This window comes from Sinocyclocheilus anshuiensis, unplaced genomic scaffold, assembly GCF_001515605.1.
Source record: "Sinocyclocheilus anshuiensis isolate Anshui unplaced genomic scaffold, SAMN03320099.WGS_v1.1 scaffold816, whole genome shotgun sequence".
NCBI classification, from domain to species: Eukaryota; Metazoa; Chordata; class Actinopteri; order Cypriniformes; family Cyprinidae; genus Sinocyclocheilus; species Sinocyclocheilus anshuiensis.
Window position 1 is genome coordinate 1,386,098 of NW_015554154.1, and position 27,366 is coordinate 1,413,463.

Below are 27,366 nucleotides of genomic sequence, written 5' to 3' on the forward strand. Positions count from 1 at the left end.
GACGGGATAGATATGTTACAGGAGAATCTGTGAGAGTCAAAGGGGCAAACGGCTTTGCCAAAGAAAACTTTAACGTTTACGTGACAGTTTGGGCACCCCAATGGAGAGAAAGCCTAGCTAACCATTATTTTTTAATATAGTAGCCTACTTTTATTGATCATTTCAGATAGCAAACAGACTGTATGCAAAGTACACGATATTTATAGCCTAGTTTGAAAAGAAAAATAGATTTAATGGTCTGCTGTACAATTTTAGACCACCAGACGGGCGTTTCAGGCTAGAGCATGGAACATTTATTATTTTTAATTAATTAATTAAATAAATATGTTATCAAATTATTTTTTAAACTAGATCTTTACCTTAAAACGGGTATGTGTTAACATTCAGTTGTGTTACTGAGTTAAATAATAAAATAGTATAGCCTATACTATTTTGACTTGAAACTGATCATTTAGATTCACATGAAACACATTTTCAGGTTACCTGACAAAACATTTTTACAGTGCAGTTTACTACTGCCTGTCAGTTGAATTTCTTCCTGATAACTCCTGATACTCCTACATACCGTTGTCTTGAGAGTGGGTGGTATCTCTCTCACTCAGTATGGTCAGAAAGGGAGAGAGAGTAGCCTAGTTTATGTAAATGCTCCATTTTAATTATATTAGGAGGACGGCCCAATTCTCTGCCCAATAAAAATGGACCAGGGCTGACACCTGGTTATAAACACAGGAAGGATTCCAAAGTAGTAAAAGCAAATCGGCAGAAAAAAACCCAACCGGCATCTTCAAGAGACGCAATGACCTCCAGTAAAGTTGAACTGCCAGGAGAGGTGAAAAACGACCCGGCTGCGCTCATGGCATCTCTTCATCTGGTGCCCTCACCGGTACCCAACCCTGAAATCAAGTACACTAAGGTTTGTGAGACTTTTTTACACTTCGTTCAAGAATCATAAAGCTGCCTAAACGGGAAATGCAAACTTCGATTAGGTGACACGTTTGATTTGTTGTGACTGCGCGCAAACAAATCACTGATCAAGAAACGCATCGTGATGCAACCATGGCATTGGTAGCAGGCTCATACTCACGCATTTAAACCGAATGTAGCAGTAGTAATCTTAAGATGTTACGGCTCTTAAGTACGGTAGATCAGGAGGCTTGTCTGCACATGCATTTGCTAACAAATAGCAAGTTTTGGCTATACGGATTATTCTTTAGGTACGCAGTATAATGATGTGCTATTTGCAATAAGTATATCGATTCTCCGTTTTATTCTAATCAAATAAACTGACTTTATTTGTGTCCATATAAAGAATGTGAAAGTCCAGACCTGCTGCCTGTTATCTAATACAGAAGGGCATCGATCATGAAAGTTTTCTCCATCTTGATATAGTGAGAAATGAGAGTCCATAGAGCTTTAATAATCTTATTAAACCGGTTAAGAAGTTTTGCCTTGAACAGGTTGTTATTATTTACGACTGTACTTTACATGATTTTCGGTGCGCGTTAGAGATCCGCCTCTATCTCTCCTTTTAATTCTGTGGTACAGTCTATAGTTCACAGCCTAGTATCTAAATTATTCATAATGTCTTTATGTTCTGGACTAAAAAAAAAAACAAACAAACAAAAAAAAATCACAAACACGCCATATGTTAATTATTGTGATCTTGATCTTGTTCATTATTGTGATCAACTTTTACTTAAGCTCAATTACAATATTTACAAGCCGGATCATGTGTACGAAATTTATGGACACTAAATGCAAGTGTTCAGGGCTACACCCCATTTAAAACAGAAACTTTGTACACCACTAAAATTGCAGGGTTGATAACAAGTATAGCTAAGAAGGCGAAGTATGCCAACATGTCAAAGTCTGGGCTTTCACATTCATTTTTAGACACTTTAATACTTTTGGGCTTATTCAGATGTAATGAGGTTTCAGCACTAGCTATTATGTAGTCATCTTATATTAATCTCTCTGAAAATGACAAAGAAATGTTGAATCATTCCATAAAATTATTATAAAATATAATCTCTCTTGTTTTGTTGGTAAGGTCATGTTATATTATGCCAGTTTTGACGGTAATAATTTTATTGCTGTGAGGTGAGAGGGTAAGTCAAAGTGCAGCGCAGGCCATTATCACTGTGGTAAAGAGAGTGAAGTTCAACCAGAGCAAGAGCTGGAGACACCTGTGACATACACACCCTGCATCTCCTGCTCTCATTGCAAACCTGCTCTCAGAAGCACATGGGAGTGTGAGAAGGATTCATACTTAGGAATTTGTGTGCTGGCTGTATGGGTGTGTGTGGGGTTGCAGTTTGGGCATTAGTGATGTGAACTCCCTTCACACCCTTGTCCATCTCCCTCTTTCTCTCTATCCCCACCCCCCTCTCACTTTTGATTTTGTGTGCCTGGTGCAGCGCAGCACAGGCTCTGATGTAACAGTCCAGATATGCCCAATCAATACTATTCTTTCAAATGTAGTCAGTGCAGAGCCAAGTTTTTTATTATTTGTGTAAGTCTGAGGTTAAGCCATTTTAGCGAAACTCCTTGGAGACTTCTTAAGTTGTGTTTTCTGTGCTGTTAATGAGCAGTGCTTTATGCCAGAGATGCTGACTTATGGAAATATCATTATTGGGCATATTTAACATCTCATTCCTCTATCAGTGTTAACCACTTATGTACATACAGAATCACATCCAGCTCTGGCATTTAAAGTAAAATAATTAATATCAAGCAATGAAAGGGAGAGGTGGTGGCAAGTAATTCAGTTAGGTAATACAATAATCATTACAAAACGTATTTTACAGCAATGAATGGTTTGTTGTATGTGAGCGTATGGTTATTAGACATAGTCATGGTTATATTTATTTATTTTTTAATCCAAAATAAACGTTTTTGTTTACATGATATGTGTGTATACTGTGTATATTTATTATGTATATATAAATACAAACACATGCATTTATATATTTAAGAAAAATATGTTATGTTTATATATTAAATGTATTTATATATAGTATAAAATATAAGAATATAAATATATATACATGTAAATATTTTCAAAATATATACTGTATGTGTGTGTATTTATATATACATAATAAATATACACAGTACACATACATATATTATGTAAATTATCGTGATTAATCATTTGACAGCACTAATTGAAAGACTTATTTACAGTATAAGATTAGCACTTGATATAATGAGTGCTGCAGTTTTTTAAATGTAGTTTTTGTTTAATTTGTTCACATGCTAAAGCCAAATAACCTGAATAGTTAGGATTGTTTCTTGTATGGTAAAATGACAGTAAAATTGCTACAACGTGGACTTTGTGCTCCCCAGTAAACTTTTTACCCCACCAATTACATTTGTGCCTATTATGTGAGTCACTACACCTGCATTTGTTACAGATTTGAGATTAAACACACTGATAGGGAAATTATCTGCTGTGCCATTGAACATTTACGACCGAGCTTCAACTTATCACACCGATATTTCTCAAAGTCCTGTTGTTTGGTGCAGACACCTGAGCTCAATACGCTTTACAGTCTTACAGAATCTCCTCTTGACTCCACACAGTGTATAAAGAGCGTGTTTGACTGGTCACGGGAGAGCTAGTCTGCTGAAGGAGTTCTCTTTCTCTCTTTCTCTGTCTGCTGGCCCACTGGGCTGATAATGGCACTAAGGAAGCCATAAATTTGTCTCCGGTGATGGCTGGTTATGGATGTTTTTTCTTTTTTTTTTTTTCTTCGAATGGAAGAGAGAAAAAGAAAGGAAAGGTTATGTTGATAGGTGTATGTATCAGTGTAATTGATTAGGGCCCAGGAGTCTTTTTGAAAGAGAGGTGTTGGATTCCAGCAGGCAGGGTGATGATTTGCTCACTCCATTCAGTTATAACACATAAGTGAAGCAGACCCTTGAGATTAAAACCTGGAAGAAGATAGGAAACAGGAGACAGGATATTACTCTCTCGCTTTCCCCTGTGCCGTGCAACTGATAATTGCACATTTGGATTAGATGTGGTTTGCAGTCAGTGGAATTGATCAATGATATTCAATAAACATGTATAGATAATCTCTGCATAGAATTCTGGGTTTTCTAATGAATGTGGTTTAATTGTTCAAGGTATAATTCACTCAAAAATGACAAATCTGTCACAATTTACTCACCTTTATGCCATTCCAAACCTTTTTTTCTGTGGAACACAAAAGAAGATACTTTGAAGAATGTTTTCACGATAAAAATTAAGATATTTTTTGTCCATGCAATGAAAGTTAGTGTGGTCCAAAATATCTTGATTTTTCCAAAAATAAGAGCGAGTAAATGATAGAATTTTCATATTCGTCTGTGCACGTGTTCGTTTCTGTATACTGCGAGCTTCATGGAGAAAAAGACACTTGATAGCCATTTGTTGGACATGTCTTTATATTTTAAGGACTTAAGCGTCCAGCCAGGACAGTAGTGTGCGCTGAAGTGAGGACTTTTGTAAGCTAATCTGGGAGACAGCTTGAGTGAATGAGGTAGGCCCCATCAATCCTTCAGTGCATGAGATAGTACAGATGGGAGTCAGGGGGGTTTTCTGCTCTAGAAGCTGTCCAGCAGGGTGTAATATATGGCCGTGTCTCACTGTTAGGGTCAGTGGCCCTGACTTACGAGAGTCTGTCCCATACCCTCTGGAGTTTTTCACTTCAAAACCCACCATTTCTTCACATCAAACAGCGGCCAAAGTAGAGCATACACTGAGAAGCTTGATTTATTGTAAGCGGCACAGTGAGGACTCTCTCTCTCTCTCATCCTCTTGACTTATAATTTTTCCCCTTTCTTACTCTTGATCTTTTCTTCACATCTTCCTCACTGATTATCTTTGGCCTTTGCACTGTTTTTCTCCCTCAGGAACAAAATGCTTGATTTGTCTTTGTATTATTAACAATAGCATGTTTGTTCTAGCTACTTTATTTAAATTTAGCACAGATATGCTAACCAAGTATTATATTATATTATATTAACCAAGTATATTATAATTTATATTTTTTGTTGTTTAAAAACAATCTTCAATGGTTTAATTTGTTAACGGGATAGTACACCCAAAAATGCAAATACTCATTACTTTTCCTCATGTTGTTCCAAACCTGCATGACTTTGCTTCTTCTGTGAAAAATTAAAGAAACCCAGACTTGAGGTTGAAAAAATTATGACAACATTTTTGGGTGAGCTATCACTTGAACAGGTAATGTTACTTATGTATCACAACCTAACAAAGTTTTTTTTTAACAGCATTTATTAATCTAGATAATATGTGATTATTCATCTATAATAATCTATAATATGGTAATTCATAATTGTAATTCATATACTACATAAATATATTAAATTGATACTAAATATGCTATTGATCATATTTGTTCAAAATACATTAACTATTGGCAATTTACACTCTGTAAATGTAGAAATTAACATTAACCAAGTTTAATAAATACTAAAATATTGTGTATTGTTACTTAACTAATGTTAATAAATTGTTAATAAAAAGTTTTGTCACTTTGTCCCTGTCAACCTGCTCTGTAGACTAACATATGTTGCACAATTCGACATTTCACTCGTGGTATTTGCAATGAATTATGTTACAGAAAAGAGAGAGTGAGAACATGACATGCAGTCTCACTTCCATGTCTTAAGCTCCCTCTTCTCCTGTAACATCAGTAATTATCAACATCTTGAAGTGTGTGCAGTTGCAGAGTGAAAGTGAGCTGCTCAAGAAAGGATATGAAACTTCCTGTGCAGACCGAGACCCGGGCTGCAGGTGCCCTGTTAGGATCCGTCTGGCTCTGGAATCCCGGCCTGTTCCATGAAAGCGCAGATAAAGCGCACATATAAAAAAGAATCGTTTTACAATGGCCAAGAAATGTTTGCCATTAAATATCCCTCATGTGTCTGAGCCATTAGAAGGTGCTGGCGGCCAAACAGATGTTTCGCTGGCTGTAGCGTGAGCTTTGGCATTCTCCGTCTGCGTTCCTGCTCCGCTTCCTCCTGCAGTTGTGCGAAGCCTCCAGAGAGCTCGCCGGGGCAGATGAGAAACGGATCAGCATTCTACAACTGCTAGAGTCATTCGAGTCACCCCCCAAAAAGACTCTTCTCTAGCTCTAGCGCTCCCTGAGGAACAAAGTCGACCTCCTGCTTTTGTGGCCGATAACCCTCTTTCCTGTGTGAAGTAATGCTGGTGATAAAAATCTCAGCAATAAGGAGCATAAGCCTAGTGATGCTGTCATCGTTCGCCGTGGGTCCCTCTTCCACAATCTGTTTGTGATAGGCACTGCACATCTCACCATCTAATTAGCTTTGCAGACGAGCGCAGTCAGCACCATGAGACTGACAGCTTAAATAAAAAAACATGGAGTGATTCTAAATGTTTGCAGCTGTCTTGTGCTGTGGCCTGCGCGTAAAATCTCAACCTATCTGCACTCTGTCCGATTTCGTAACTGTTAGCGTAGGATGAACTGGCAGCGCTTCTCTTTCTGTTTGTGTACTGCATCAAGTGGCTGTTTTGTTTACAAGATAATACATTTTCTGGCCACCTACTGTTGTAAACAAAATCTAGTTGTCACAGCTTGGCGGTTAGTTTTCATACTCAACTCAAGTTTAAAAGTACTTCCAGCACTCTGCCTCAAAAAACTCCACTATGTTTTTAGCTTAGCCACACTGAAGAGAGTTGTTAAAAATCATGAGAATTTAAGTGAGGGTAAGTAAAAAAGTATTTGAGTGAAGACTCACTTTTACAGTTTCAAAAGCAAAGAAATAGTTAAGTAAAATTACATGTAATTTTAAAATTAATGTCATTTTACTTAAATGTTTCTTTGCTTTTGTTTGCCAAAATCAAGCAAAAAAAAAGTATGGTATGAAAGAAAGTATTAAACTGAGCATATTGCATGCTCAAAACTTTGTTAATTAAAGTTCACCTCTATAATAAAAATGTCCTAATACTATCCAGAATCCTGAAACCTGTCACTAGTAATAGTTCAACTTTAAATTCTACAAATATTATAGGTGTTTGACAACTGAATAGTTGACTGTTTGTCGACCATGCTTACACTTGAGTCAGGTTTGTCCCTATTTAGCAATGCTTGAAATGATTTTATGATGTCTACACAAGGACAGATATGGACCATAACTGTGCCTACACTGAAATGGAGGTGTTGGCATGTAAAAGCTTGCATAATTTTAGCTTATTTTGCTTTGCTAAAAGCTAAAATGGACAAAAATGTGGGAGATTTAAGTCACTGTGACCTGTGAGAAATGTATTTTTTTACCTCAGGTGTTTAAATGAAATTTCTAACAAGTAAAAAGTATCTTTTGCCAAGTAATTGTGTTAGAAGTATTCAGTTTCGATACAAATTCCAAATAATGCTTAAGTATAGTAATGAAGTACGATTACTCAGGTTCTTTACAGCCCTGTTGAAGCCTCCAGCAGGGTTACGGCAAAGAAGCGGTGATCAATATGAATTTTTGCACTTTTGCACTTGCGTTCTTATCCCTTTTCTTTAATCAAAGCCAAAGTATAAAGAAAGCTTGAGAGTTGATTTACTGCACCGGCCTGTCACTCTTTATCAACTTTCTCAATGGGAAGAGACAATAGTCCGAGAGCCCCCAGAGCTCAGGGAAGACTGGGCCAAATGGCCTCTAATGGTCGCCTTTTTCTAGTCGTGATTTAGATGGTGGCCCAATCCGCTGCTCACCCAGCATTCCCCTCTCCTCTGTTCCGGGGTGCCGTAAGTGTGGGTTTATGAAGAGCATAAAGCTACCCACCGTCTGCATTCTTCCCCGGCCCACTGGCCTGTCACAGTCTGCCCCTGATTTAAGGCATTCCACTACAGTGGCCTCTATAAATTTGAAAACTAATTCGCTCTTCTACGGGGCTTTCTGTTTTTGTAACAGGCCCTCGGCTCGACGAGGCCACTGACACTTTTATGAAGTGCTCCAAATGAGAGTCAGATTAAAGGTGGCCCCCTTAATGCAAGAGGCCTGTGAGGAGCGAGCGAGAGAGAGAGAATGGAGTCTGATGTACATGTATCGGAGAGGAATCAGCATGGTACAGACTGATACCTAGCCTGACCAGGAGTGATTTACTGTATTCATGCCAGTTTTAGGGGAGACACAGAGTGGGATTGACTGAGGCAGCCTGAACCGCCTCCAAGTCAACTGGCATTTTATACCTGTTCTAAAGTAAACACGCCTCTTGGTTTACAGCCAATTAAATTGTACTTAAGTCTGTAAGTTTACATTAGTAAACATGTTGGAGAGCTTGAGGAGGCCCAGGGCCACGGTTCACTTTGAACCAGACGTCTTCTTCTATGCAGATGACAGGAAGAGTAAATGTGTTTTATGTAAGAGTAAATGTAGAGCTCACAGCCAGCAGATGCTTTAACACCTTATCTGTCACCGGTTTGTTGAAATCGGTTTAAGTGCCATCTGTTTGCGTAAGTCTTCAACTGAATATTGAAACCACACTTGCCTTATGTGTATGTTGTGTGCACAGAGAAAGATGTATTTTTCTTTTCTTCTTTATCGAGCTTGAAAAATCCATCTTTTGGAATCTGAGGTGGTTGTTTTATGGGCTGCTTCTTTTAACGCATCACCAGCGTGCAGCCTGTGTTTTATGATCTCGTAAACGAGCAGTGATGTTGTGAAACGTGTGTCTGTGTGTATTTCTGCATTTGTGTGTGTATCTATGCACTTCTATCTGTGGGCGCATTTGTGTGTCTTGTGTGTCTGATAGGGATTTATCTCTCCTTTCCCCTTTCCCCCACCTCTGTCTGTCTGGTTGCTGGATCACTCCCAAGAGAGTGATATTGGGCAGCCCTGCAATAGCACACGGTTCCCAGAGATTCCTCTCACACCACAACCATGAAACACACAGGAGGAGAAAGACTCTCTCTTTTAATTCTGTGCATCATCATGAAGTTACTAACTAACTCACAGTAATTCCTCAAGGGCCTAAAGATGCACATTTTATGGATGGTGTTTGACATATTCTGCATTAAAATGCTTAATTCTCATGCAAACAGTTGTCTTGTTTTGTTACAGCAGTTTAAGGTAGTGGTGGATGTTGTATCTAAATCATGTACTTGAGTAAAAGAAGACAGGAGTAGAGCTTATTGATTTGAATTTGTGATCCAATTAAGTTTTAGTCATTTTGTTGTGTTTGTGCCTTTTTCAGTTTTAGTTAACTTAGTAAATTTAGTTAAATGAAATTAAAATAAAATTTTAATTCCTTTTTTTCATCAAATGTTTATTCCAAGAAACTTTTGGTGTGTGCACCAAAACTAAAAAAGACATTGTTACAGTCTACCATTGATTTTAAGTAATTCTATTTTTTTTAAAAAGGGCCTCACTGTTGTGAAAACTAAACTGTATCTTTCTCTTCTCTCCCTGTAGATTTTTATTAATAACGAATGGCATGATTCTGTGAGCGGTAAGGTCTTCAGCACATACAACCCGGCTACAGGGGAGAAGATCTGTGACGTCCAGGAAGCAGATAAGGTGTGTGTGTGTGTGTGCTTTTTTAGCATGCTAGTGTGTTTGTCAGCAAAGTGTGTATTTGGTAATTGGTCAAACCATTGCCAGAACAGGTTTGGCACAATTGCTCTGCTGGACTACATTTAGTCGTCCAGCACCGCTATTGTGCTTCTCACTTTCAGCCTTCACTCAGCATGAATAAGCATCCAGAATTGAAAGAGAGGGAGGGAGGGAGGGGGCTGTAGTTCAGTCTAATGTGGTTAAGCAAGCTAGAGGCTGTAGTTCCTCTCTGTAAATCAGGCAGAAAGTGTGGAAAACCAGAATGGATACAGGAAACAGGGACCCCCTGAACGTGCAACTGGGGAAGTCATTGAGACTCATCCGGAATGAATGGATTTTATTTGTCCCAGAGGTGGACAAACACCTGTTTACAGGATAAGGTTATATCATTAAGTGCTCTCCTGTCTCTCTCCTCCTTTTGTTTCTATCTCTCTCTCTCTGTCCGTTCCCCTTGCCTTTCTGTTAGGCTGATGTGGACAAAGCCGTGCAGGCTGCGCGTTTGGCCTTCTCTCTAGGTTCAGTATGGAGGAAGATGGATGCATCTGAACGTGGGAGGCTGTTGTTTAAGCTAGCTAACCTGGTGGAAAGAGACAGTGCCTACCTTGCTGTGAGTACTTCATCCAACACAAAAACTAAACTTCTACTTAATTGTTTGTTGGGGGAACTTTTCTGAATGAAATGTAGAGAACCCTATTGAAAAAAACAGCATATGCTGGTTAGGTATGTTTTGAAGCATAAACCAGCACAAACCAGTTAAAGACCAGCTTAAACCAGCTCAAACCAGCAGCCATGCTTCAAAACATGCCTAACCAGCATATGCTGTTTTTTTCAACAGGGAATATACTGTAAGTGAATTTGATTTATTAAATGTAAACTTTAATGTCGTGTTGGATATAATGCAACCTTTACTTTTGGCCCACGTTAACACATGCAGGGCATCTTTTTTGCTTTTTACAGTCTATAGTACTATCACAAATATATGTTTTATTACTCAGGGCACCTATTCCAATGCTATCCATCAGGTCGAGACATTTTTTGCACTGTATTCCAAAAACATAAACAATTCCAGCAACTCATTTTTTTGTTGCAGGTTTTAAAAATCCTGCATGATGTTTTTTGATTTCTTTAATATATGTCTGATAATTGTTTCCATATGTTCTGCTCAATTAGAAGCAAAATGCCTGACCCACGCTCTCTTGTTGACATCGGTCTTGACTCCCTCATAACTATCAGCTTCACTCACAAACCAGTGGTCATCTGACCACACTTAAACCAAGTCTCATTCTAGTCAGTGCCAGTTTTCGGTGAGTGAGAATCAGATTTAACAGGACAGAGCCATCTGAGCAGACAAAGACGCTCACAACAATAAGCAAGTGTCTAATGAGTGGGCCTGTCTGTCTGCCTCAGGCTTATTGAAGCTTCATGGCAGGAGCCGTAGGAGTTGTTGTTTTTCTAACAATTTTGATTTGTCCTACAATTGTCTGAAACTCATGATGATGACAACGCCGAGTTGAAACACATGACCTTTGGGCGCTAATGATCACTTAGGTTAAGAGGGAAATGTTAAAGAGAGGTATTGTTCTGTTCCGTGATGTGCTTTTATCTCCGGCGTTCCTCCGCCCTGGACATCTGTTTTTACTTCCCACTCGCGGAGATGTGTCTAAAGAGACAGATTCAGAAACAAAAGTGCTGTTTGTCTTTGTGCATGCAGCTCTCCGCCGTAGCCATTTTGAGTAAATCTCTTTCATGTTACAGTTTAGACTTGGTTTTAAATGGCCTGAAACAACAGATTTTCTCCATCCAGCTCTGAACAAGTGTCAGAGCAAATTGCTTTGAAAGAAAAATGCGATGTCCATGTGGTTACAATCACTCTTTATATCAATCTAATCCCACGTCGATAAGAAATCATGGCTGGCTGACACAGAGATAACAAAGTCAGGTCTCTGGTGATGGCTATATGAATATCATGTTTCCTGGGGGAGCAGATGGAAGTGTGTGCTTTAGATATGCTTAGTCTGAATGCAGCATGGGGGGTGTCAGGTTTAATCTCTATGAGTGATTTTTCATCACACGCCCACACTCTCATCTTCCTTCTCTCCTCCCAGACCCTGGAGTCTCTGGACACTGGGAAACCTTTCCTCTCCTCGTTCTTTGTGGACCTTCAGGGAACCATTAAAACTTTTCGATATTTTGCTGGATGGGCAGATAAGATCCACGGTTCCACGATTCCGACTGGTAAGATGACGCTCATCCTGTCATAAACTCTCACCATAGAATTAGACAGCATTTAAATTATGGGGGTGTTTGAAGAGGTGGGGGGTCTGACCACTCTAACGATATCAAAACAAAAGTTTGGAGTCTTAAAAGTAGATTATAGACATTTTTTTTAGCATTTTAGTAACCACAAAAGTTAGCCTGGATGCAAAGTTTCACCTCACAGTAAACAGGCACTCATAAACAGAAATAAGGAAAGCAGTGGGCACTTTTCGTGGGGATAGAAAACATAAATAATGTAATTATTTTACGTTTCATTTTAGATTTCTGAAATGTTTATTTAATTATTAAATATATTTTTTAAATAAATTTTTGTATTAAAACATCTTTTTATTAAAAAACAAATGTTTTTTTATTTGCTATAAAATTAATCAAATAAAACCCTTTGTATAAATCCTTACACATACTTTTTTCTACATGTAATATATGTATATGCATATATCTGTATATGTACACTATAATTAAAAAGTTTTGGGGTCAGTAATTTTTATTTTTTGAAAGAAATGAATACTTTTATTCTGAAAGGAATATTAAATTGATAAAAAATTATAGTAAAGACATTTATAATGTTACATAAGATTCCTTCTTGATGTTGTTTTTTAAACTTTATATTTATCAAAGAATAATGAAAATAAATCTATCACTGTTATCAACTGTTTTCAACATTGGTAATGATAAGAAATGATTCTTAAGCACCAAATCAGCATATTAGATTGTTTTCTGAAGGATCATGTGACACTGGAGGCAGAGTAATGGTTGCTGAAAATTCAGCTTTGCTATGAAAGGAATAAATTACATTTTGACATAGAAAACTTATTTTAAATGGTCATTTCAATTCCCTGTTTTTACTGTATTTTTGATCAAATAAATGCAGTCTTGGTGAGCATAAAAAACTTCTGTCAGAATCATTAAAAAGTGTATATTCGTTATTACATTTCACACATAGGGGATGGTGCGTTATATATCCAAAACCACATAATGTCACTGATATAAACTGTATGTTTACGAAAGCTGGTGACACAGCAATGCAGAAGCAGACGTTTTGGAGAGCATGGAAGATACATGCGCACTGGACTGGAAACTGTCATTATGTGAATGCAGACCAGACCTTTAGGTACAGGCCCATCCCAGACATTTAAGGAAGTTTGACCTTGAGCAGAGAGACCACAGCTCTAAGCCGGGGTAGAGCTATGTTTTCTCTGAGGCCTGCAGGAGATGTTGTGGGGTTATGAAGGTGCACTGAGGGTAAACAGACGAGGTCCCGTAACAGTTATAAATCTGAGTGCTAATGGCTGCCCTCCTGTGGAGTGCTGCCATCAGTGGAGCACAGTGACAGCTACAGGGCCGGGGGGCACTACGGGGGTCTGGGGGTCTGTTCTGGCTAATTTAGTTGTTGGAAAGGAACGCGGCAGGGAGCCTGGAGACTACGGGACAGCAGTAGACGTGCAGCTCTGATGTCACGGTGCAGCCATTAGTGTGCAAGTATGTGTGCGCGGGGGAGATTGTGGAGCCGCCCTTCAGGGCCCCCCTGTCACATGGGCCACATGGGTTAGAGGGAATTGAGAGAGGTGTCCGCCGTCGGGCATCCCTGTAATTATTGTGCATTCCAACACTGTCTGTCACCATTTCTCTCTGATTGGCTCACACTTATGCGCTTATGCTGTCCTATACTGTCCTTCATATAAAGCAGTCACTCTTGTATTTGATAATATCTCTCTCATATTCACTCTCTCATCTTGCACAAACAAGCACACATGCCGCTGCATGCTGTTATGATACGATTTTCACAGCGGGAGAAATAAAAATGAAGAATGGAGGGGAAAAGAACTGTAAATCCCCCTGTCAGCGATGGAGCTCAGCACTGGGCCTTTGTTGTGTTGCTAAACTAAACTTGCATAGTGGGAACTCACAGTGATTTGCTTTATTTCATTTCCAATCTCATCCATAATAGAATTACAGCACAAACAAACAGAATGTGTGTTTTTGGCCTTCTCTTATCTGGCCACCAAGTGAGATGAATCACTGGCATGCCTCTCGTCCAGATGCTTTACGCCAACTGCATGTTTCCACAACGAGGGGATGGAGTGATCACACTCTTTTCCATGTTGCCGTAACACAAAAACAGGGTCTTTTGTAGACAGTGATATTATCATAAACTCTTTTGCTTGAAAAGTGAGCTAATGCGAACTTTTCTGTATAATGTCATTTATTTGCACCTTTTATTGAATTGCATCAGTCTTGATTTATTTTCTAAGCACAAGTATAAAGTGTATTTGACACCATTTACCCCGTGTTGACTAATACTCTGGTTCCTTTTGTTTTTTCTGTCACACAGATGGAGAATACTTCACCCTTACCAGACATGAGCCCATCGGAGTTTGTGGACAGATCGTTCCTGTGAGTGTTTTGACCCTATTTTAGATTTTCCTTAATATATTTTGCTTAAAAATTCCCAGTTCTTAATAGGGAGGTATTTGAACCCCTTAGTGAGGGATGACACACTTGTTGAGGTATGGTAGTTTAGTTTTTGGGGAAGCCCTCTTTTGTTTAAAGTTGGCCTAAAATTAAAAGGCTATTTAATAAATTCATGCTATTGATCTTATTGTGAATGATTCATCCATGCATATATACATTTTGACCTTGTGATTTTTTTAATCAAAATGTCATAACTCAATCTTCCGTTGAAACGACAGACTTCTTTTTGGTGACATTTGATGGAATTTTCCGTCAATTCTGCTTAAACCCTTCCCATTTTTGTAAACAACTACAAGCTTACATTCAGATCTGCATCCATCCAATCAACAAGTGATAGATTGAACCAAGTTCCCACTGTAATTCGTTTCATTCAGATGTACGTCACAAAACTGCAAAAAATATCTGCAGCTAATTCCATTACGCTCTAGCTTTAAAATATATTGCTCAGGTTACTGGAAGTGTTTGAGGTTCTTATTAGTCACTGTACGGTTGGCTACAAACAGACTGGCAGGAGGAGGTCATGGCCAGTGCCAGTGAGGCAGAAAAAGGAACTGAGAAATAATGAAAGAGAAACGCATTGGTGAGTGGGAGGTATACTTGAAGGACAGAAATAGAAACGAGGAAGCAAAAAAATAATAAATTGATTGTGACAATGAAGTGCTTACCACTCTAGACCTCATGACATGAGAAATGACTTGTTTCCAACAGTGCACACCAAATATTCCACTGAAATCTGGTCCATCTAGCAGGTCTTTGAGGATTGTAGGAGACTGACAGGCATAAATTACTGGGCTGAAGTGATACAGAAGACTGTGTGACTCTGTTTTAGAAACATTCGGTTTCCAAATGAATGTGCAAGAGTTTGAAATAATTAGTGAAGGAGTTATGCTCTCAAGAAACAGAGATATGAGGTTGTCTGAACAAGCTCCCACAGTAAGTTCCTGACCTATGTCTGTGCAGTGGAACTTCCCCCTGGTGATGACAGCATGGAAATTGGGGCCAGCGCTGAGCTGCGGGAACACTGTTGTCCTGAAACCTGCTGAGCAGACCCCTCTCACCTGCCTCTACATCGGTGCTCTGATCAAAGAGGTACAGCAACGTGATTTTGCAACATTGTTTTGAATGACCGCATCACATTCATAATACAGCCATAAAATGATCAAAGTGATACAAAAGCAACATCAACACATATTCATGCAAATGAGTGCTATTTCATCATTCGTTCCCAACTGCACCCAGACCTTTGTTGTTCTGCCTTTCCCTTTCTCTTTGATTAAGAGGCCTATTTTCTTCTCTTCCTTTTGAAGTTCTGTCCATCCTCTCTTCCACAGGGCCTGTAGGGAGGTCGGGGTGGGTCTGGATTCCCCCTCCACGGCCTGTGGTGTTCTTGGCTCAGCTCTTGTCTAAAGCTTTTTCCTCTCATACTGTTTTCACAGGCTGGGTTTCCACCGGGAGTCGTCAATATTTTGCCAGGCTATGGGCCAACCGCGGGAGCCGCGATCGCTTCGCACATGGGCATAGACAAAGTAGCGTTCACAGGATCGACTGAGGTAATTTTCCTATCGGACAAATGGAAGAATCACACCCTCTTCCCTCATCCTCCTTTCCGCCGGGTGTGACATAGGCCCTGTCCCGAATGGCACTTTTGATGTGGACTCGCAGTCTTGTGGTCTTCATTCAGGCATCAGTGAAGTGCGCAAGACTGCAGGGTGTCACATTAAACATTTTAGGCATTTTAGTCCATGTGGAAACTTGTAGGAGTCATTTGGAACCACTGGGATGTGCAAATATTTTACCTTTAAGGGTACAGCAGCTTATCAATGGGAAAGTACCCTTAAAAGGACAACTTTGTACCTTATTTACTCCTAAAAGGTTCACAGAAGTACCTTAAAGGCCCAATTATAAAAAGCAGAACACAACAAAAGTGACAGCAGTGAGAAAATAGCAGTTAAGAAAGCATGTGATCATAGCGATATGGATATGTTTACTCTTGTCTGACCTCAACAGACTGAACAGAAGAAATGTACAGAAGATTTTAACGTTAAAATGGAGCACCTTTTATGTAAAGGTGTTTACAAGACAGAGATTTGGCAAGATGTTTTAAACTCCTTAAACAAACTTCTTTTTGGCCTGATATTGTTAAATTACATCCCACCAGTTCATTCTTCAATTCCACTTGATATATATATATTGGGTCCTTTTGGGTACGTATTACTACTTTAAGGTACTAATATGCACCTTTTAGGGGTAGATAAGGTACAAACTTGTACCTTTAAGAGAACTGCCCCTTGTGACAAGCTACTGTACCCCTATAGGTACAATTTTTGCAAGTTTTTTTTCTGACAGTGAAGGGTTTAGTGCATTTATACCCCATTACTAATGAGAAGCCTGAGGAAGTTGTGTTTATAGGGGTTCTGTCTGCTGCCTCATACTACACATGCTCTTACACCGGACCACCTGGCTTTCCAAAATCATTTCTAATAAACAGGTTTTAGGTGGAAGTGGCAGTGAGATGTTAATCCACAGGTGGTCTGTCATAAGCACAGCACAGAAACAAGGATTGGACACCATGCCCCCACTTCATATGTACTGTTAATGTCGCACCAGTCTGGTTGGCCACCTGAGTTCATTTATGCTTTATAAGTGTCCTGTGCATACTGTATAATGACTACCCTTTCTATTGAGCTCTATGCATCAGACATTAGACAGTTACACTGTGGCCCCAGAGGAAAAATGACTCTTTGAAGCCAACTGTATAAATTTAATAGAAAGCCAGGGACTGAAAATAGGCACCATGTTAGGCACAGAGAATTTACCGCTTGAAAACAGGCCTCACTGACAGCACCATAACTCTGCTGTGACAGCGTATTTTAAACAGTGATTATCTCTAGCTACACTTGCCTCGCTGGTAAGAACCCTTAAGCCCCTAATTCAATTACAGCCTCTCATAAATTGAAATTTTTCAGTGTATGTTTTGATCTGTTCTTACACTTGTAGCATGTGTTTTGTTATTAATTGAAATGAATTTTTTGATGTTTACAATAGACAGAGCTAAAGCTTATGATGCCATTAGCTTGACCGGAAAAGTGAGTTTGTTTACATGCCCAGTTATAATCGAGTTACAGCGGATTTTTACATAGTGGAGCTACAGTGTTCATCTGTCTGTCCAAGAATACGTAAATATATAAAGGATTAAACACAGGAATTACCTGTCTTCTTTTAAAAAAAGCACATTATCACGTTATCTGGGTCTGTAAGTCTGGCTTTGCAAAAACTAAACCGTTATGATTTCAGTTATTTACTGAACTTTCATAGTGCACTACCTTTCAAAAGTTTGGGGTCAATAAATTATTTTAAACTAATTCATACTTTTATTTAGCAAGAATGAGTTAAATTAATCAACAGTGACAGCAAAGATATTTTTATATTGGCCTATGTTAATGTTGCCAAAAAAATTCTGTTTCAAATAAATGCTTAAAATAAATAAATATTAAACATTCTATTCATCGTTTCCACAAACATATTACGCAGCACAGCTGTTTTCAACATTGATAATAATAAGAAATGTTTTTGAGGACTAAATCAGCATATCAGAATGATTTCTGAAGGATCATGTGACACTTAAAGTTATGGCTGCTGAGAATTCAAATTTTTTCACAAATTGTAATTTTAAAATATATTAACACATAAAACACTTATTTGAAACTGAAATGTTTCACAATGTTACTGTTTTACTGCATAAAATAAATGCAACCTGGGTGAGCATAAGAGAATTCTTTCAAAAATTATTCCAACCTCTTACTGACCTCAAACGTTTGAACGGTAGTGTAAATGTACTTTGTGTTCATCTTAATTGTTAAAGAAACAGAGAATTGTGTGTGTGGACATAAGACTTCTCACACAAACAGAAAACAAACTAAGCTTGTGCCCTTGAAAAGCACTTGTTGAAATGCAACAGATGTTTCTTTTGTGGGAAATGACAGTTAAGTAATTCCCCAGTTCTCTGCTATTTTGATGACTGCGATGACTTCTTCTTTCCTTTAAATCAAAATGTCATTGATAAAACAAGAATGCAGTGACTGAGAAAGAAACATCAACAGGCCACACAAATCCTCAAGTGATCGTCACTCTGAAAACGGTCCCAACCCACCCGTCTTCACCCACACTTCCACTGACTGACTTTCACAGGAAACTCATCACTATACACCCCACCCTCTTGCCCTTCCTCTTCACTGGCAGTGGTCACACAGGGTTTTGCTCTTCTCCTCCTGTCAGCACCGCTGCTGTGGGTGTTGCTGAGCTCTAATCTGGACTTGATTAGGCAGCCCAGATCTCTCCTGCTGTGCGTGTGTGTGTGTACATACACAGACTCTGAGTCACTTCAGCCGTGTGTATAAGGGAGGACTAGGCCAGGGGCGGGTGGGGGGATCAAGGGAGTGAGGCATTCTGGTGTATTATGACCTGCCCATTGCTGCTATTTGTGGAGTCTAGCCCCTTTGTGACAAGTGTGCAGTGTGATTTCTTTTTCATCTAGCATAAATCAAAAAGCACATTCAAACACATTTTTAAATGGTTTCAAACATTTTTTACATGTATTATTATTATTATACACAAATTATGGTCATGACTGCAGACAAACCAGAAATAACTAAAAATTGTGGCACTAGTAACTTGACAATTTTTGGTAAAGTGACAACAGCTGTTTTTAAGGTAGGCTACTTTTTCCAACAAATTAGCACTGAACAAAATTAGTTCACTAGAATGAATGGGTTTGTTTCGACAGTTCTTGTAAATTAACTGATTTGTGTCCCTACATGGCAATTTTGGTTTCTTTTTTTTTTTCACTTCCACTTTTTATAAACTTTTTTATATACATTAGTGAATATTATATTCATATTTAGTGTAAATGTATCAGTTCAAGTTAAGATTTTATTAATTCATTCAAAAACAGAAAAGTATGAATTATAGGCTATCGTTGGATATTATAAACTACTGTTCAAAAATAGTCAGCAATCAGCAAGATTTAAAAAATATTAATTAATGAATTAATACTTTTATTCAGCAAGGATGTAATTAATTGATCAAAGGTGACAGCAAATGCATTTAAAGGCTGTTATAAAAGATTTGTATTTCAAATAAATGCTGTTCCTTTGATCTTTCTATTCATCAATTTCCACAATGACACTGAAGACTGGAGTAATGGCTGCTGAAAATTCAGCTTTGACATCCCCAAAAAATAAATAGCATTTTAAAATATATTAAAATAGAAAACAGTTATTTTATATTGTAATAATATTACTATTTTTAACAGTATTTTTGATAAAACAAATGCAGTCTTGGTAACAGTACAATAATATTTATAATACTTTTCATTCAAAAACATTAAAAAATCTTACCGACCCCAAACTTTTACGCTGTAGTGTATATTTAAAAAGGCACTGCCACTTTAAGTAGCTTCAATGTTAGTAGCTTCAGAATGATTTCTGAAGGATCATGTGACACTTAAAGTTATGGCTGCTGAGAATTCAAATTTTTTCACAAATTGTAATTTTAAAATATATTAACACATAAAACACTTATTTGAAACTGAAATGTTTCACAATGTTACTGTTTTACTGCATAAAATAAATGCAACCTGGGTGAGCATAAGAGAATTCTTTCAAAAATTATTCCAACCTCTTACTGACCTCAAACGTTTGAACGGTAGTGTAAATGTACTTTGTGTTCATCTTAATTGTTAAAGAAACAGAGAATTGTGTGTGTGGACATAAGACTTCTCACACAAACAGAAAACAAACTAAGCTTGTGCCCTTGAAAAGCACTTGTTGAAATGCAACAGATGTTTCTTTTGTGGGAAATGACAGTTAAGTAATTCCCCAGTTCTCTGCTATTTTGATGACTGCGATGACTTCTTCTTTCCTTTAAATCAAAATGTCATTGATAAAACAAGAATGCAGTGACTGAGAAAGAAACATCAACAGGCCACACAAATCCTCAAGTGATCGTCACTCTGAAAACGGTCCCAACCCACCCGTCTTCACCCACACTTCCACTGACTGACTTTCACAGGAAACTCATCACTATACACCCCACCCTCTCGCCCTTCCTCTTCACTGGCAGCGGCCACACAGGGTTTTGCTCTTCTCCTCCCGTCAGCACCGCTGCTGTGGGTGTTGCTGAGCTCTAATCTGGACTTGATTAGGCAGCCCAGATCTCTCCTGCTGTGCGTGTGTGTGTGTACATACACAGACTCTGAGTCACTTCAGCCGTGTGTATAAGGGAGGACTAGGCCAGGGGCGGGGGGGGGGATCAAGGGAGTGAGGCATTCTGGTGTATTATGACCTGCCCATTGCTGCTATTTGTGGAGTCTAGCCCCTTTGTGACAAGTGTGCAGTGTGATTTCTTTTTCATCTAGCATAAATCAAAAAGCACATTCAAACACATTTTTAAATGGTTTCAAACATTTTTTACATGTATTATTATTATTATACACAAATTATGGTCATGACTGCAGACAAACCAGAAATAACTAAAAATTGTGGCACTAGTAACTTGACAATTTTTGGTAAAGTGACAACAGCTGTTTTTAAGGTAGGCTACTTTTTCCAACAAATTAGCACTGAACAAAATTAGTTCACTAGAATGAATGGGTTTGTTTCGACAGTTCTTGTAAATTAACTGATTTGTGTCCCTACATGGCAATTTTGGTTTCTTTTTTTTTTTCACTTCCACTTTTTATAAACTTTTTTATATACATTAGTGAATATTATATTCATATTTAGTGTAAATGTATCAGTTCAAGTTAAGATTTTATTAATTCATTCAAAAACAGAAAAGTATGAATTATAGGCTATCGTTGGATATTATAAACTACTGTTCAAAAATAGTCAGCAATCAGCAAGATTTAAAAAATATTAATTAATGAATTAATACTTTTATTCAGCAAGGATGTAATTAATTGATCAAAGGTGACAGCAAATGCATTTAAAGGCTGTTATAAAAGATTTGTATTTCAAATAAATGCTGTTCCTTTGATCTTTCTATTCATCAATTTCCACAATGACACTGAAGACTGGAGTAATGGCTGCTGAAAATTCAGCTTTGACATCCCCAAAAAATAAATAGCATTTTAAAATATATTAAAATAGAAAACAGTTATTTTATATTGTAATAATATTACTATTTTTAACAGTATTTTTGATAAAACAAATGCAGTCTTGGTAACAGTACAATAATATTTATAATACTTTTCATTCAAAAACATTAAAAAATCTTACCGACCCCAAACTTTTACGCTGTAGTGTATATTTAAAAAGGCACTGCCACTTTAAGTAGCTTCAATGTTAGTAGCTTGTAGTGTAGCTGACCATTTTTTCAAAAAAGTGGCTTTATTATAGCATAACTACTTTAAATTATGAAGATCTTGTAGCTTGAAAAACTAAAGTAGCTTCCCAAAACTGAGAGCAACACCCATATGCACATAGTTTCTGTGAGAGGTAGGCATTTACTTTCGTGCAAAGAGCCCAGCTTCCATTTTTTCAACTGAGCGAGAGTGTCAGAGGGAACTGAGGAGGATTGTTTTCCCTTCATCTTCTCCCCTCTCCCTTTCTTTTTCCGCTATCTGATGGAAAACAGATAGAGAAAATATTCTCTGTCAGTAAGTAAGTTTTGCGGAAAGGAAAAATGTACAAATGTTTGTTTATGGTTAGGAGTGCTGCTCACCAGCCTCTAAAGCGCTGAATTGGCTGTGAAGAGTGAGACGTTTTCTCACACACACACACACACACACACACACACACACACACACACACACACACACACACACGTGTGTAGTTGGAAAAGAATAGTTTGACGTGAGCATAATGTTCTCTGTGATGTGAAGCAGTGCCATGGACAGCAGCTGTGCGATGTCTGCAGTGCTTACACAGGCCTGAACAGCATGTAAGATGAGAGCCAGTCCACCGCTAATGTGAATCTTTAGGTGAAAAGAAGTGTGAAATCCAGTTGGAAGAGAACAGATTCAAGGAAGAGCAGCAAACGACATGGAATTATGAAACAGTAGACTCCTGTTAAAAAGAAACGTGCTCCTTAAGCTCAGAGAAACTAAAACCAGACCAATAATCACTACATACGCTTTCATTTATGCACTAACAAAGCCAATAAATGCATTTTAAAGCTCTTGTTTCACTGTTATTTTGTGGCTCCAAACAGTGTTGAGCATCCTACACAAACCTGCGGACGGTTCTTCCTGTTCTCGATTAACCAGCAGATACTGTTGCGTGTAGGACATTCCATTCTCTTTGGCCGCCACCGTATGCGCTAATAGATATTTAAGATGTGAGCCGAATCTCATGGGCCTGATAATGGTGCTGGTCGCCTTGTTGAAGAGGGGCTTCTCATGCGGCAGGATTTATTAATGACTGCATCCCACTGATGTTGAGATTTAGTAAGTCTCCTCTGTGACGTCCCAGTGATTAAAGCGGCTCTTCTCTCTCAACAGGTAGGCAAGCTGATCCAAGAAGCAGCAGGAAAGAGCAATCTGAAGAGAGTCACGCTAGAGCTCGGGGGAAAGAATCCCAACATCATTTTTGCAGATGCTGATTGTAAGTATTCAGACACTGTTTTATGGCTGGCCTCCTGTTGTCCCACTGCAACAGTTTGTGCACAGGTGCTACTCCACAGACTCTCACATCAAAGACCTTTGGGGATCTTTTAGAGCTGCGTCTGGGCAAAAAAATTGAGTGTCTTATGTTTCTGAGAGGCCCATATACGTTCAAATGAGCTCATCTCACTTCCTAAACCCTTGGCCCCTATTGTCTCTAAATAGCCCACCAAACCAAGGCATAAGTCAGAGCTTTTAAATGTTTTCAGCAGCCGTGAGCACGGCCCCCGTAAATCAGCCGAATGGACCCTGCCCAAACGCATCACACCACAGCCGTAAATCTGCCGGCTCCCATTAACCCTTCAAATGCCACAGCCTGCCACCCTTTTCCCAGGTGTCCATTATCCCACACAGATGCACATACTCACGTGTATGTATGCATAAATGGCAGACACACCAGAAAAAACTGGGGAGAGATATGTTACAGCTGTTTAACTGGAAAAGTATGGCTCCAAGTCTATTAATAAATGTCTTATTGGCATGTAGGGGATACATTGCTCATTTATCACCTGTTGTTTGGGCTGTTCTTTGTTTTATTTAAATAATAGTGCATTGCTGGCAGATGTTTAATAATGTGTTTTCTCTCTTTCTCAGTTGAGCTGGCAGTCGAACAGGCCCATCAGGGTGTTTTCTTCAATAGTGGTCAATGCTGCACCGCTGGTTCCCGTATCTTTGTTGAGGAGCCCATTTATGAGGAGTTTGTGCGAAGGAGTGTTGAGAGAGCGCAGAGAAGGACAGTTGGAAATCCCTTTGACCCAACCACTGAGCAGGGACCTCAGGTAAGACCCTGTTCATTGCTGAAATATCATAAATAATTAAAGTGCCCCTATTATGGGTAATGAAAGGTTCATATTTTGGTTTTGGGAGGCCCCAGCAACAGGCTGACATGCATGCAAGGTCAAAAAACACTTTCATTGTCTTATAATAATTAAAGTGTGCAATTAAAGTGTGCAGTTTATTAAACTGCACACTTTGTAAATAACATATCTGCACACTAATAAACATATCTGTACATTTATGTCTCATTTTCATTTCATCGTGCCTGTAAGGCCTGATAGTGAGTGCAGTGCTACTTTGTGTACAGCCGTTACTGGGGAAACAGCTATTTTTAAGCTCCAAAAGCAGCACCTAGTGGCAAAGAATGAATTTGTATTTTCATTCAGACCAGTGCGAAAAAGACCAACAAGTGGGCGGGCAATATGCTAATGTTTCATGTTGAAGTCAACATTTGTCACGCTGTTACACACTGCATGAAAGGTAATTTTCAAATATCCATAACAGGGGCACTTTAATAAATTCTACCGTTCAGAAGTTTGGGTTCAGCAAAAAAAAAAGAAAAAAAAGAAAGAAAAAAAAATGTATTAAAAAACTTGAGTGTACTTTTATATGTACTTTTATTCAGCAAGGAAGCAATAAATTTATCAAAAGAGACAGTAAAGGCATACATAATGTTACAAAAGATTTCTATTTAAAATAAATGTTCTGTTGAACTTTCTATTCATCACAGAATCATGGAAAAAAATGCATAACTTTTTTCACAAAAATATTAAGAAGCAACTGCTTTCAACATTGATAATAAGAGAAGTTTCTTGAGCAGCAAATGGATGCTTAACATTCAGCTTTGCCATCACATTAATAAATAAAAATGTTTAATAATATTAAAATAGAAGACATTTATTTTAAAATGTAACAATATTTTGTAATAATATATCATATTACTGTTTTTACTGCATTTTGTAATCAAATAAATGCAGCCTTAGCACATAAGAGACTTATGCTTAAGACTAAAGAACTTTTGCACGGTAATGTATAATAATATGCTATAGTATAATAATATATACCTAAATACTATTTTTAATCTTACAAAATTATTTCAAAATTCATGTCATTACATATATTATTAAACAATTAAAAAATGCAGTACAATGAAACATTAATAATCAAACACGTTCCAATAGTCAGAGAAAATAAAGACACAGGATTCAGTAGCTGATCATCTCTGTGTTGACTGTGTCAGGTGAGTGCGGAGCAGCAGAGTCGTGTACTGGAGCTGATTCAGAGCGGCATCACTGAGGGAGCTAAACTGGAGTGTGGCGGCAAAGCTCCTCCTTCTAAAGGCTTCTTTGTGGAGCCCACAGTCTTCTCTGATGTACAGGACCACATGCGCATTGCCAAAGAGGAGGTAAGCTTGATTGATCTCTGAATTCTGTATCTAACTTGGAATGTTAAATGTAAAAAAAAAAAAAAAACTACTTTGTTTTAGATATTTGGGCCAGTTCAGCAGATCATGAAGTTTAAAACGATTGAAGAAGTGATTGAGAGAGCCAACAACACAGAATATGGTCTGGCAGCAGCGGTCTTCACCACAGACCTCAACAAGGCCATGAATGTCTCTGCAGCTCTGCAGGCCGGCACTGTCTGGTAAGAGTTATATCACATCAACAGATCCTCACACAAAATAAAACACAAATGCCATCCACTTGTTTTGTTTTGGGCCCTTATATCATTGTTATATGCACACCTTAACGTGCGCACTGCAAAAAAAATCTTGTTTTCTAAACAAGTATTTTTGTCTTGTTTTTTATTAAAATATCCAAACATTTTTAAATCACAATATATTTACTTCAGAAGCAAAATGCCATAAGATATATAGTCTTTTTTTACTAGTAGATTTATCGAAATTGAATGTTTTCTCTTTTAATTTAATTAATTTTTCTTACCTATTGGCAGATATTAACTTAGATAATTTTTTATAAAACAAGACTTAATACCTTAGGTAAATTTGCTTCTTAATTTAAGAATGATCAGATCTTTGTACTGTAAAAAAAAAAAAAAAACCTGAGCAGGTTGCAAGTGTAGTCACATTTATTTAAATCCAATAATTTAAATAGTAATCCACATGATCTGCAATTATGTGTGAAGGTGAAAGATTTCCCTAAGATCTGAAATCCTGAAATAGCACTAATATGTCACAGAACTTAATGTAATACCATGAACTCGCTAAGATTGTGAAATGTATTTTTTGTTGTGCAATCCTCACACAAAATAAAACACAAATGCCATCCACTTGTTTTGTTTTGGGCCCTTATATCATTGTTATATGCACACCTTAACGTGCGCACTGCAAAAAAAATCTTATTTTCTAAACAAGTATTTTTGTCTTGTTTTTTATTAAAATATCCAAACATTTTTAAATCACAATATATTTACTTCAGAAGCAAAATGCCATAAGATATATAGTCTTTTTTTACTAGTAGATTTATCGAAATTGAATGTTTTCTCTTTTAATTTAATTAATTTTTCTTACCTATTGGCAGATATTAACTTAGATAATTTTTTATAAAACAAGACTTAATACCTTAGGTAAATTTGCTTCTTAATTTAAGAATGATCAGATCTTTGTACTGTAAAAAAAAAAAAAAAACCTGAGCAGGTTGCAAGTGTAGTCACATTTATTTAAATCCAATAATTTAAATAGTAATCCACATGATCTGCAATTATGTGTGAAGGTGAAAGATTTCCCTAAGATCTGAAATCCTGAAATAGCACTAATATGTCACAGAACTTAATGTAATACCATGAACTCGCTAAGATTGTGAAATGTATTTTTTGTTGTGCAGGATCAACTGTTATAATGCCCTGAGCTGCCAGTGTCCTTTTGGAGGATTCAAAATGTCCGGCAATGGTCGTGAACTGTAAGTGCATTTATAAATGATATAACATCACAATTGCGTTTTCTATACATTTGATTTATGTTTCCACTGACACAGTTGTTCTTCATTTTCCAGGGGTGAGATCGGACTGAAAGAGTATACAGAGGTGAAAACCATTACAATGAAGATGTCAGGGAAGAAATCTTAAAGCACAACTATGTACGTTCCTAGCAGTGGGAAGTCTTCCTCTGAGGTTAACCACTAGCCATTATCCTTTGGTTGTCTATAGTGGTAAAACACCACACAGTAACCACCCGTCACTTCTGCATTGGAGCACCTCTTCTCCTGCATCTTCGTAGGCTGTTCTCATGAACTACCCTTCATCTCCATCCGGCGTCCACTAGCAGCTCCACATCCACGCCACAGTTAACTGCCTCCACCCATTCCAGCTGTGACCTCCTTTCGCCGGCTCCACTAACCATACTAAAGCACTCGGAGTCCCGGTGAAAGAGGGCTATGCTTTTGACCACTGCACCAGCGACGTGCAGACACTAACAGACTATGACCACTCTCTCTGATTATCTCCCACGGCAAGTGGCCAAAGGAGCTCTGTTGTGTCTGAGGGGTGCCATTCTCAAACCTCATAATTAACTTGCCTTTCCACTGGGTAGAAATCTAGTAGGCATATTAGTTTTTACTAAGACCACTGAAGCTCTCTATCTCAGA

General features: G+C 38.0%; 1 protein-coding gene across 1 annotated transcript; it reads left to right on the forward strand.

Moving 5' to 3' along the window:
• The first annotated feature begins 633 nt into the window (after positions 1-633).
• On the forward strand, positions 634-27,366 carry LOC107670770 (retinal dehydrogenase 2-like). Its single transcript, XM_016463530.1, has 13 exons — positions 634-913; positions 9,436-9,540; positions 10,043-10,183; positions 11,682-11,811; positions 14,186-14,247; positions 15,286-15,414; positions 15,762-15,875; positions 22,826-22,928; positions 23,582-23,766; positions 25,005-25,169; positions 25,251-25,408; positions 26,608-26,682; positions 26,776-27,366. The coding sequence occupies exons 1-13, from the start codon at positions 797-799 to the stop codon at positions 26,846-26,848; spliced, it is 1,557 nt and encodes a 518-aa protein (XP_016319016.1). The 5' UTR covers positions 634-796; the 3' UTR covers positions 26,849-27,366.